We start from the raw sequence: 11,596 nt of genomic DNA, 5'->3' as shown, positions 1-11,596 counted from the left end.
ACGATGAAGCTCAAACGCGCAAAGGTATGCACATCCTCAGGCATACATCAACCGGCAATTAACAGCACCCAGGCATACAAGAAGCTGCTCCACCAGTACGAGCTCAACTTTGGGTTCCGCGAACCCTACCAAGTCCTCCTCGACTCGCAGGTCCTGCAAGATGCCTACAAATTCAAAATCGACCTCGTGGGCCGTCTCGAGAAACTTCTGCAGGGAAAAGTGAAGCCCAGTACGCGCCACCCTGCCCGCCAAATCCTGTCCCCAACTAACCCGGCGCAGTGATCACCACCTGCGACATGCGCCACCTCTACCTGGCAAAGCCCAAGAACGAAACCCTCATCCTCCAAGCGAAAGAATACGAGCGCCGTCGCTGCGGACACCACGAGCTCGAAACACCCCTGTCCTCGCTCGAATGTCTGTCGTCGGTTGTCGATCCAAAGGGCAGCCACACCAACAAGAACCGGTACATTGTCGCATCCAACGAGCGCGAAGTGCGCGTGCACATGCGCCGAATCGCCGGTGTGCCGCTGATATACATCTCCAAGTCGGTCGTCCTGATGGAGCCCATGGCGAATGCGACGGAGCAGCTGCGCGAGCAGGAAGAAAAGTCAAAATTTAAGCAGGGACTCAAGGGGCAGCGGAAACCAGATGCAGGAGAAAAGCGGAAACGCGATGGAGAGGAAGGGGAGGGCGAACAGTCTATTACAGGCGAGCCTACAGAGGATGCGAGGGCGCAGAAGAAGAAACGGCAGAAGGGACCCAAGGGCCCTAACCCACTTAGTGTGAAGAAAACGAAGAAGGAGCAGGATGTGCCGCCATCTGGCTCTACCAAGAAGGCTAAATCCTCTGAAGCGAAAGAATCGCATCCTACAGATGCGCCCGCTGAAACGATCCCAGATGACGAAGGTGCTGGGCCTCGCAAGAGGAAGCGCAAGCACAAGCCCAAGGGCGTTGCAGCTGCTGAGGAGGGAGACGCTGCTTCTCCATGAGATCACATCTACAGCATATCCTGCTCTGAGCAGATTTCTCTGTCTATGATTCCCAGTCTACAAATGCCGTCTCCCTGCGAAGTCGCGAGAGGAAGGACTGGTTATGTCTTGGGGTAGAATATTTCCCGTGTGCAGAAAATTGCCCGAATATAATGTTTCTGGACAATGGTCCCCGGGGAGATTGGTATGGACGCCTCCGTCAAACCTTCTTGCCCTGCCTCAATAGATCCGAAACCTTTGGCGGCAACACCAACATACTGCGATCGTTGCGCCTCACAAACTCGACGACAACATCAGCCGTCTTCTCAGGCTGATCTTCATGAAGAAAATGGCCCGAAGCAGGGAAAACCTGGAGTTGGAATTTGCCTGTTTTACATTAGATACCACGCTCTCAATATCAGAAACTCTGAACAAATTCAACACACCCTGCATCTGCCCAATCATCAATTCCTTGTCCAGACGATCTGTCCCCGCGAGCAGCAGTAGCTTTGCTCCCTTGCCGTCGAGAAACTTCCTGCTCATCCCTGTGAACCAGTTCTCCCAGTAGGATGCTGTGCTCGAGAGATCAGTCCTCCACACCCACCGTCCGTCGGGGGTTTGCAGTAATAGGCTCGGCACGCTTGCACGTGCAGACTCGGAATTCCTCAGCGTGCGCGACCGAATGTGCCAGTCGACTGCTGCATCTAAGCTCGCAAATGACTTTGGCCTGCTGAGGAGATAGGCCTGCATGTGCGTCAAGGCCTCCATTGCGCTTCCCTCGACGACATCCAGTACGGCGTATCCCAGCAGCGAATTTCCAAGTAATCCCTTGCTTGCGACTTCTGTGACCACCGCGCCGCCGAGACTATGTCCAATCAACACGATCATGGGAAGTTGGGGCCATCCCACTTTTGCCTGCGTAAGTTGGAGCATGGACGCGAGGTCTTGGCTCAAGACGTCGATACTAAGAGTGGTGTTTATTGTACCGGAAGCGTCCCAGACTACACTTCCATGCTCCCTTGCTTCAACGGCCAGGATGCCAACCTCTGGCATTGATCTCTTTACTTCTTGTGCCATGAGCGCGAAACTCATAGCCGAGGACCCTGCGCCATGATGGAGGACTAGTAGTGGTACTTTTGGGGTCGTGGGCGGAGTGAAGTAGACGTGGAACTTTGCCTTCCCCCCATCTGGGCTGCTCCATTCAAGGTAGAATTCCTGCGCGAAGTAGTCGGACCAGTGTATTGCAGGCGCAGGGCGTTGTGTGTTGGATGGGATCACGGTGCCGGTGCTGGACATGGAGGACGCTGAGGAGGAGTCCTCGTCCTCGTATTCAGGGAGCTCATCGGGCGCGGGGAGCGCGGAGAGCTTTGTTTTTGCAAAGTGTTTGGCCAGGTCGGACATGGTCGATTTGGTATCCCGGTGTTGTGGATGGGTGGGGGGCGGTTCCTAGCTGCGACTTATCTAGAAATATGCACAAGCTCAAGACTGCATATCAGATTGTATGGATCGGAGTGGCATGTCGTAAGGCGGCGACAAACGTGCTGTGGGGTCGTCGTGGATCGACAGGGATCAGAGATCGTTATCCATCTCAGCAAGTTCGAGCTGCGTCAGACGCCGTATCGAGGTGACGTAGTCTTCAGTGCACGAGAATACTCTTCACAGCGGTCTGAGGCGAGAAAGAAGTCCATCGTAAAGAGCAAGACGTGCGAGCCTGGAACAAAACACAACTATATCACACGCCCGTTATGTTTTGCCGCGGGCTTGGCTCGGGGCCTCCGACAGCTCTCGAACAATGATGCGTGGCGGGAACTAGCGAAAGGTTGATTCACGTCATGGTTGTTGTTAGCGTCGCAGCAGTTCCAAACAAAATCAATGCATATCCCTCGACCAGCCTTTTCTCTTCACGAGCCCTCGCAGCTCAATCTCGCGTTTCTTCGTCTCCATCCCCCTCGAGGTTTTATCCTCTCCATCACCAACCCTATTGTCGTGTTTACAGCTCCACACGAGCTCTAAACGCAATGAGCAGCATGTGGAAAGGAAGAAGCGATCCGCCTAACGGCAATGGATTGTCGGACGAGCCTCCTCACCCAATTCCAGAGGAAGATGGTGCCTCCAGGAGGAGCTACGAGCCCACTGAGCGCACCAGGCTGCTCGACCGTCCCAACAGGCCACCGCCAACTGCAGACGGCTATCTTGACCCCGATGACCCAGCTGTAAGTCCGCCTTTATCGCTAGCAGACCCCAACATTGACAAGTTTAGGTATCCCCATACAACCTCTGGTCTGTGCGCTTCATGCGCTATTTCACCGTCTTCTTCCTCATCATCACGTTTTTGTGGTGGGTGCTTCTGCTCGTGTCCATCTTTGTCTCTCCACCCGGACTGCACACTCGTGGCTCAGGCTTCTTCGACTTCGCCTACACATGTCTTACCCTTGGCAATCTTCTTGTTGCCATCATCTTCTTTATCACTCCCGCCAAGGGACTGCGCGTTACCACGGCTATCATCGCGCTGCTTCTCGCAATTGACATGATCATCATCGTGGCAGTTCCGGGCATCAGACTCGAAGAAGGATGGGTCGGCATCGCTTCGGTGGTGTGGGCTGTTGTCATGGCTGTCTGGTGCGTCCTGACGGATCGCGTCGTGGCTTGGGGTAAGAAAGAGGAAGAAGAGCGCCTTACAGGCCGTCCCGAGACGCGTCGCACACTCAAGGAGTGGGTTGCTGTCTTGATCGCGACTATCTTGACTGTTGTCTTCATTGTCATCGCTGTCCTCATGACCGCTACTCTCGGTATGCGCGCCCGTGACGCGAGTCTCGAAATGTACGGCGAGCGAATCCTAGTCGACGGTGAGAAGTACGCTGTACACCTCGCATGTGTAGGCAACGTGTCCTACAACAACGGCACCAAGGACGTCACCATGCTTCTCGAAGCCGGCGAGGAGCCTTTGGAGTACGATCTCGAGCACTGGGCTTACGCGGCGTACAAGAACGGTACCATCCCAAGATACTGCTACTGGGATCGCCCAGGCTACGCTTTCTCTGATAACGCGCCTTCTCCCCACTCAGCTGGTATGTCTGCTGACGCCCTCGCCGAGGCACTCGCCAAAGCTGGCGAGGAGGGACCCTGGATTCTTGTTTCTGCCGGTTCAGGAAGCATCGTGAGCAGGATCTTCAGCTCAAGGAACTTGAAATCAGTTGTTGGCATCATGCTCATCGACCCGCTCCACGAAGATCTCCTGCACCGCCTTGCCAGCCCCGGACGTGGTTTCCTCCTGTGGGCTTGGGGTATCATCTCACCCCTCGGCACCGTCCGTCTTGCTGGTGCACTCTTCAAGGGTCGCACTCGCGAGGACCGCGTCTACGGTCGCAACGCCTACCAGTCCGGTAAACAGATCAAGGCACAGCTCCAGGAGAACCTCGTCGCCGACTCGCTCACCAAGAACGAGGTCAGCGCCGCCAGGAACATCCAGAGCTCTGACACCCCACTTGTGGTTGTGAGCTCAGGTATCTCGTGCAGGAGGGACACCGAGTGGGAGCGCAAACAGAAAGATCTCACCAAGTTGACCGACAACCTGATCGGTTGGGACGTTATCAACAAGGCGCCCCACCAGTTGTGGCAGACGCTTGACGGTCGCATGGTCTTGGAGAAGAGGCTGCACCAGCTGGTGAAGCTCTCTGCCAAGGTCGAGACGCCTAAGTAAGCAGTGAAAAGAAAATTGGGTTGAGCTGTGGTGTCGGGTGCGTTTTCTTCGCATACTCTTGAGCGCGTAGTGTTTTGGAGTTGTCTTTCCGTTAGCACATATCTGGAGGTCTTTAATGTCTTTTTTCGTTCCAGCGTCCTGCGATTAATGGTAAACGAGAATCTGTATGAGAACATAGTTTGTAATTGCGATCAACGACCATACAACCATTGCGTCTATGCCGTGATACACACACATTTGTCGTACACACTCACTGTCATTTCTTCCCCCCCCAAGCCATCCATCCATCCATCCAATCTCATCACAATATCAAAACACATATCCATACCCTCCCAAAATCACGCCCCACCACCTCAGCTCATAGCCTTGAGGAAATTCGCCTCCTTGATCGTCGCTCGCCGCTTATCCCGCATCGCCTTCGTCAGCTCGTCTCGCGCCTCGCCCGCCTGCACCGCGCCCTGCAACGACCCGTCGCCAGTGGGCAGGTCGACCGTCTGCTCGTAGATGGGCACCTTGGGGATCAGCATCCCCGGGTTCATGGCCTGTTCCTTGCGGAGTCGCTTCGCGGCCACTCGGCGCTGTTTCTTGGATTTGGCTGTTCACACACGCTGTGTTAGCCATGCGCAAATTGTTCAAAAATAAACCCCCCACACCATGCCATTTACTGCCTTACAACGCCTCCAGAATCGGACATAGAAGAAAACGCAAAACCTACAAAACAAATCCCCCATCCCCGCCTCCCCACCCTTAACATCCCCCCGCTCCAGAATCGTCCACAGCCAGGCCGGATACTCGTCGTCAGGCAAGGCGACGGGGTCCTGTGCGTTTTTGAGGAAATTGAGGCCCTTGAGCGGCGTGCCGGCTGGTACGCTGCTCTTCACCAGCGTGGCTTTCTTGTGGTCCTTGGGGGGCGCGGCGTCTTTTTTGGGCGCGGGCGTGAGTGGTTCGCTGAAGGGTTGCGCGGCGGATGTGGAGGTTGCTGGGGGGGGAGTGGTGGAAGTGGTGAGGAAGCGTGGGTGTGTGCGTGATGGGGTTTGGGAGGTGAGGGTTTGGAGCCGTAGGGCGCGGAGGCAGGGGCGGCAGATCATTTTTGTGTGGGTTGGTTGCGGGAGGGGTGGTGTTGGGGGTGGGATTGCGTATGGGTATTGGTATGGGAAACTTTGGGATGGGGGAGCGCCGAGGGGTTGATCCGCGCCGGGTGCGCTAAGCGTCGCGTGGGGTCTTTGTATGCGTAGTTCGATGTCTGGGGTTTGTGGTTCGGTTTCACGTGTGCGTGGATTTGGTGAGTTTGAAGAGGGAACAGCTGGGGAAGTATGGGTGCACGAGTTGTCAACGCGAGGGCAGATGCAAGTATGATAGAACCAATGCGCATTTCACAAGGTCTTGATCCCCTTACTCTACGCGATACAGCATTTTACGATCCGCTCGCCATCTTTCACTACCAACATCATCATCCATAAGACAGACACATCATAAAAGAGCGAACAGAGACGCATAGTCTTCCAAGGCCTCAAAGCCGATCGGTCGGTCAGTCAGCTAGTTGATTCATAACGCCATGGTATACCGTCCGTCCGTCCAATCCCAACCGAATCCAGCAGGGCGAACAAACAAGTGGGGGAGACTAGGGAATATAGATTACATCAACGAAAGTCAAGAATGGGAAAGAAAAACACGGTATGTGGATATGTGCACAGAAACTTTGCGGAAAGATGTAGGAGTACAAAGAGGTATATCGATGCCCTCTCGAGCCCCCGCACATAAGAAATCGGACATTCGCACCGCCTTGTTTGTTTAGGAGGTGAGGAGACAGGCAAGGTGGTGTGTGTGTGTGTAGGAGAAGGAAGGCTACTGGTATCAAAATTCTCAAAATCTCAAATCCTCAAATCCACGCCATGGGTGCGGCGCCAAAGCGCACGCTGCACAGCGGTTGGATCTCAGCGAGGTACTCGCTGGCGCAAAAGTTGGCCAGGTCGCGCCGGCGCATAGCAGTGAGATCTTCCTCCATCTCAGCATCCCTCACAACGCCGCCAAACTCCTCGACTACTTCGTTGAGCTGCTCCAGCTCCCGGCCAAAAGGATGGTCCTCCTCTTGGATCGTGGCGGAGAACATGTCGACCGAGGAGCGTTGGTCGTAGGACTGGCGTTGCGAGCCCGGACTTGACCGGCTTAGGTTCTGCAGGGAGCGCTTGTGCGCTAGGCGCTCGTGGGCGCGCTTGCTGTGCGAAAGAGCCCGTTGCGGGATCTCTGGGGCGGCTGTTGCTGGTCGTTCTTCTTGGACATGAACTTGGCGGGCGCCGATGCTGGTCGTTGAAGCGGTCCTGCGTACTTGTTTGCCGGTTTCGCCAAAGTAGTTTGAGAGATGGTTTGGCGCGGGCGAAGTTGGCGAGGATTCCACAGACGAGGCATCAGTAAGAGTATCCCGAGAGCTGTGCGACGAAGCGCGAGACCGTGTCGATACACTGTGATCCGAGTCGTCGCCAGAGGAGTGAGTTGCGGCAGCAGTAGTAACCGACGGCATGGTCTGTCCCATAGTCGCGATATCCGGGGCGTTGTAGCTAAGCATGTTCGTTGTCGAGACCAGAGCCAGAGGCGACGAGATCTTGGAACGATCAATCTGCAACTTTGGGAATTTCACACTCTGGTTCCGAGCCGGCGTCGACGCAGTCTGTTTCGACGCATCCGAACCAGCGCGCTTGACGCGCTTTGTGAGGCCACGAACAAGAGACATGTTTTCTGAAATACTTAATTGAAGATGGAAAGTTGAGGAAGGCGGGATGTTTTTGATTCAAGTTCCTCGGTCACAAGATGCGATTTGCTAGTGACGATCCGTGGTTGGCGGCTTGTTGGCGCGACTGCACGATAGTGGGGTTGGCCGAAAGAATATATTGCTCCTAGGAAGGTGATCTACTAGTCGATTGGTGAGGTTCCACTAGGGGCGTCTAAAGAGGCGTTTGGTGTCCGGCTCTGGAAGGGTCAAAGGAAGGGATGTCACGTTGTGTTGCGATGAAGATGTGTACGTCTTCGGTGTGCAACGGAGTCCTGGTGTAGGCCTGAACTTGTGATACTGCTAGTCGGAAGACGCAAATCCGTTTCGATACAGTGCGAATAATGGAGTGTTGGTGGGTTTCGGTAGTGTTTTGGGACTGACTTGCAGCGCGTAAATGAAAGTATGCAAAGAGCGATGAAAAGAAGGCAAGGTCGTCTGTCAAAGAGAGTGATAAAAGTCCAGCTGTGTTGTAAAGGAGCGAACACCGGGCCGCGACAAGATAGAGAGAGAGAGAGTGAAATGCTGCTTTGAAGCCAACGAGCATGCAAAAAAAAGGAAGGAAGGGAACCGAAGGAAAAAAGGGTAGAGTTCAAAAAAACTAGCAATCCCCCTGTAGTGATGGCCTAGACACGCCGCGATGACCTGTCTCCAACAGATTGGTAGGATGCACTGGAGGCGGATCAGGAACCGAGCAGGCACCCAGCGAACCGCAGCGCAACAAAGGCAGCCCTGAAAGCGCCGGATCAAGCATCGAAACAGCCCAGTCCGGGTTAAGCCCTCGATACGTTTGCTGGGTTGGCGAATGGCATCACACCATGGTGACATGGTCAGCGCCAGCGCGTCTCATGTTGAGTTGGGGACCTGACCCTGCTCGCTCCTCCCGATGTTGGTTTGTTTCAACACATGGGGACATCTAATCACCAAGGGCGCATGCCCGTGACCTCAATGATAACGAGCATCAATGAGCAAAGGCGAGATGAGCTGCTGCATGTGTGTCTCTTTTTGCGAAGATCGTATGAGAACCGTGGGAGCGGGAAGAGCGGCGCTGCGAGTGCGTTTGTTGGGATCTCGCCGCTGTCAACGATTTGAGTTCTGCCGGGCTCCTGGTGGCGTCCGTCTGGCGCCTCTGGATCGTTCAGACGTCACTCGCGCTCGCGCGGGCGCGGGCGCATGGACTGCGATTATGGTGGTGGGAAACTGTCATCGTGGGCGTCAAACGTGGTGACGGACTCTTTGTGCTGCGTTCGCATCACACAAAGAACCGACGGGCCGCCAAAAGCAAGCATCCCATCCCATCCCATCCCATCCCATCACATCACATGCGCGCCGCATACACAGTCCCTAGTCGCCTCGCTCGCCTCCCATGCAATGCACGACACGCCCGCCTCATCGCAGGTACCCCGCAGACGCGTTCCCTAAAAGTTCAAGGTTCAAATCCTGGACTCGCATGAATCAAACCCGGAAACGGCATCTTATCGCGACCCCGATCGCCCACAGACGAGATGAGAGGGGACGGGACTAACACCCATGCAGCTTGTGCAACTTGGCGGAATTCCAAGACACGAAAAGTAATTCTATGGTTCCTGAAATATCTATCACTTAGTCAGGAACTATTCGAGGGTTCGGGTTGCATGCCGCGTAATCTTGTGCGGGGACGAGGAGGGAGGGATGGCCCGTTGGGGAAAGCGTCGGTTGATGTTGATGTTGGTGATGTTGAGATGCGCGAGACCCTACGGAGAAGTACAACCACAGGCTTCGATATTGCCATCCGATTATAATTTCGAGATGTATATAGTAAAGTGGGCTTAATTGCCGTACGCCTGTGCAAGTTGCGACGCTGAAGTGCTAACAATATCAGACTTATTTAGCAAGTCGATGTTTTGGGAGAGATACATGATGCCAAATGAAACCATCAATATAGCATTTATATTCCCCTGCTTCTACACATCTCAACAGCGCAACCAACGGGTATTCTCGTCCTACTCATCCATGGACTCCCACCCCTTCTCCTCCTCCCCTCTCTCCTCTCCATCATCACTCTCCCCCTCCTCAGAATCTGAATCCGTGTCGGGCTCGTCCAGCCCAACCAGCCTCTCTTTCCCGTCTCCCTTCATCTGCGGTACCTTGCTTGCAAATGCCGCCCTGACAGCCGCGTTGGTGCTTGTATCCCAGATCTGTACCGCTCCCTTGCTGCCTGCAACCGCGAGACGGAAACCAACTTCCTTGTCCGGCGCAAACGACGTTGAGAAGACTCTTCCAACGCCCAAGTCGCGCGACACAACCATGCTCGGCCCGCTGGCTTGCACGTTCCACAGCTTCACTTGCTTGTCTGTTGAGCCTGTCACGAGGTAGCCGGGGATGACGGGGTTGATGTCGAACGCGGAGACAGATTGATCATGCGCTTGCAGAAGCCATACAGGTTTTGAGGCGGATGGGTCGGCGGGGGCGTTGCGCGCATCGTGGTAGTGAACCATGCCGTTCTCAGTGGAAATCTAGAGGTGTTAGTTTGTGAGGCGCAGGAATATGGTAGAGCATAGGACTTACGTAGAAGTAGTTGGGGTCGTGAGGATTCCACCGCACGGTCTCGACATCGCTTTCGACACCCCATCGTGGTGCTTTGGCTTCGGGAGCGCGCATGTCGGCTGCTACGACTGTGCGGTCGTAGCTACCACTGAGAAGTATTGTAGACTCAACAGGGTGCCATGCTACAGAGCAGACTTTGTCTGTGTGATATGTGTACGACTTGGCGCACTTTGTCGTGTTCAGGTCCCACAGCTTGACGGTCTTGTCTGCAGACGAGGACGCGAGTAGGTTCCTGTGGTGACGGTTGGCGGCGAGGGAGAGGACCGAGTCGACGTGGAATTCGTCGTTGGCCTTCTTGGCCTTCTTCTTCTTCTTCTTTTTTGGCTTGTCCGCGTCCTCTGCACCCTGGCCTAGCACAGCATCTGGGTACATGCTGTCGACGACGTCCAAGTTCCAGATCTCGATATCCGGGTCCATTGTGCCGATGGCGACGTAGTTGCCCTTTCCCTCACTCGAGCCAATCGACTTGCCTACGGGCATGTCCAGCCACTCGACAGTCAGAGGAATGGCGGGCAGCATGATGTCGTGGTGCACGTAGAGATTGTCCGCCTCGTCTTCGTAGACATAGACCTCGAGATGTGCGACCTCATCTTCTATCCGGCCAGCCAGCACGAGGTTGTCTGTGGCCAGGATCTGGAGCTCCTCGCGCTCTTCGTCCTCTTCCTCCTCAGTGGCTGGCATTGTGATGTACGGGTCGTCCTCGTCGTTCTCATGGAAGACCAGGTTCTTGTTGCCGAACATGGCCATGGTGTCGCCCGCGTCCTCTGCGACTTCATCGTCGTAGTGCTCGAGGTCGTATTCTTTGAGGTCGTCGTCGGCGTCACTGCACAGGATTAGCCATGCGCATGCTGTAGGCAGGGCAGTGCTTACTCATCGTCGTTGGCTCTCGAAGCGCCGCCCGATGTGCCGTTCTTCCTGCTCTTCTCCTCTGCTTGCGCCTCCTCCAGGTCCTCCTTTGCGTCCTCGAGCTGCAGGTTCGCGAGCTTGGAGATGCGCTCGTACTCGTCCTCGTCGAACTGGTATTTGCTGGGGAAGGGCGCCGCAAAGCCGCGCGGCACCCACGTCGTCGCCGTGATCATAGACATGTTGTCTGGAGTGGAGAGTGCAAAGTGCGAAGAGTTCGGCGGGTGATGCGCGCTGGTGGGGAACTTTTTCTAAATATTTTTGAGCGCCACACTGTGGCTGGAGCTCTCCGTCGACAATCTCGGACCACCGAGCAGCACCAACACGCAGCCGTCGCAACATCCAAACACCATCACCGCCCCGCCAACATGGACCGTGGACACAGCCCGAAGCGCCGCAAGCTCGACCCGGAGGAGTACTCGATTGCGCCGCGACCAAAGTTCCGCAAGCCAAACCACCCGGCGTCCTCGCGAGCGCAGACGCCGCGGACAGCCGACAATGGCTTGCTTCCACACCAGAAGCCCTTCGAAGGGTCGGAGCCCCTGGTCGAGGACTTTGACTCAATGGCGCTGGACCGCGACTGGTACGGCGGGGAGGAGAATGGACACACGTTTGGCGACGACTCGCACAACCCCTTTGGCGGCGCCGACAGCTCCTGGCTGGATGCGCAGCGCG

The 11,596-nt window shown here is 55.5% G+C and overlaps 6 protein-coding genes across 6 annotated transcripts; 2 read left to right on the top strand and 4 right to left on the bottom strand.

Moving 5' to 3' along the window:
* Positions 1-3: 3 nt before the first annotated feature.
* Positions 4-989, top strand: P153DRAFT_382556 (uncharacterized protein; the record flags this gene model as incomplete). Its single annotated transcript, XM_033670158.1, has 3 exons — positions 4-24; positions 73-229; positions 280-989. 3 exons carry the CDS (start codon positions 4-6, stop codon positions 987-989), a joined length of 888 nt encoding a protein of 295 aa, XP_033527319.1.
* Positions 990-1,188: 199 nt separating this feature from the next.
* On the bottom strand, positions 1,189-2,369 carry P153DRAFT_283446 (protein phosphatase methylesteras-like protein 1; the record flags this gene model as incomplete). Its single annotated transcript, XM_033663263.1, has 2 exons — positions 1,189-1,355; positions 1,415-2,369. 2 exons carry the CDS (start codon positions 2,367-2,369, stop codon positions 1,189-1,191), a joined length of 1,122 nt encoding a protein of 373 aa, XP_033527318.1.
* Positions 2,370-2,986: 617 nt separating this feature from the next.
* Positions 2,987-4,668, top strand: P153DRAFT_284008 (uncharacterized protein; the record flags this gene model as incomplete). Its single annotated transcript, XM_033663297.1, has 2 exons — positions 2,987-3,181; positions 3,229-4,668. 2 exons carry the CDS (start codon positions 2,987-2,989, stop codon positions 4,666-4,668), a joined length of 1,635 nt encoding a protein of 544 aa, XP_033527317.1.
* A 179-nt stretch (positions 4,669-4,847) lies between these two features.
* P153DRAFT_364183 (uncharacterized protein) lies at positions 4,848-5,427 on the bottom strand. Its single transcript, XM_033667543.1, has 2 exons — positions 5,384-5,427; positions 4,848-5,263 (listed from the first exon to the last, which is right to left on the bottom strand). The coding sequence occupies exons 1-2, from the start codon at positions 5,397-5,399 to the stop codon at positions 5,022-5,024; spliced, it is 258 nt and encodes an 85-aa protein (XP_033527316.1). The 5' UTR covers positions 5,400-5,427; the 3' UTR covers positions 4,848-5,021.
* A 1,120-nt stretch (positions 5,428-6,547) lies between these two features.
* P153DRAFT_283324 (uncharacterized protein) lies at positions 6,548-7,396 on the bottom strand (the record flags this gene model as incomplete). The annotated part of the gene is made up of 1 exon (XM_033663254.1): positions 6,548-7,396. One exon carries the CDS (start codon positions 7,394-7,396, stop codon positions 6,548-6,550), a length of 849 nt encoding a protein of 282 aa, XP_033527315.1.
* Positions 7,397-8,955: 1,559 nt separating this feature from the next.
* On the bottom strand, positions 8,956-11,143 carry P153DRAFT_393873 (WD40 repeat-like protein). Its single transcript, XM_033671273.1, has 3 exons — positions 10,889-11,143; positions 9,980-10,841; positions 8,956-9,927 (listed from the first exon to the last, which is right to left on the bottom strand). The coding sequence occupies exons 1-3, from the start codon at positions 11,101-11,103 to the stop codon at positions 9,415-9,417; spliced, it is 1,590 nt and encodes a 529-aa protein (XP_033527314.1). The 5' UTR covers positions 11,104-11,143; the 3' UTR covers positions 8,956-9,414.
* Between the last annotated feature and the right edge of the window lie 453 nt (positions 11,144-11,596).

The sequence above is a fragment of the Dothidotthia symphoricarpi genome (genome assembly GCF_010015815.1).
Source record: "Dothidotthia symphoricarpi CBS 119687 unplaced genomic scaffold P153scaffold_4, whole genome shotgun sequence".
Lineage (NCBI taxonomy): Eukaryota > Fungi > Ascomycota > Dothideomycetes > Pleosporales > Dothidotthiaceae > Dothidotthia > Dothidotthia symphoricarpi.
The sequence above is the reverse complement of the archived record's forward strand: the minus strand, read 5'-3'. Positions and strand labels throughout refer to the sequence as shown.

Coding starts and splice junctions, on each gene's coding strand:
- P153DRAFT_393873 (XM_033671273.1), bottom strand. CDS start 11,103: ATGTCTATGATCACGGCGACGACGTGGGTGCCGCGCGGCTTTGCGGCG. Junction 10,842..10,888: donor TCGAGAGCCAACGACGATGA/GTAAGCACTGCC, acceptor AATCCTGTGCAG/TGACGCCGACGACGACCTCA. Junction 9,928..9,979: donor ACGACCCCAACTACTTCTAC/GTAAGTCCTATG, acceptor TAACACCTCTAG/ATTTCCACTGAGAACGGCAT.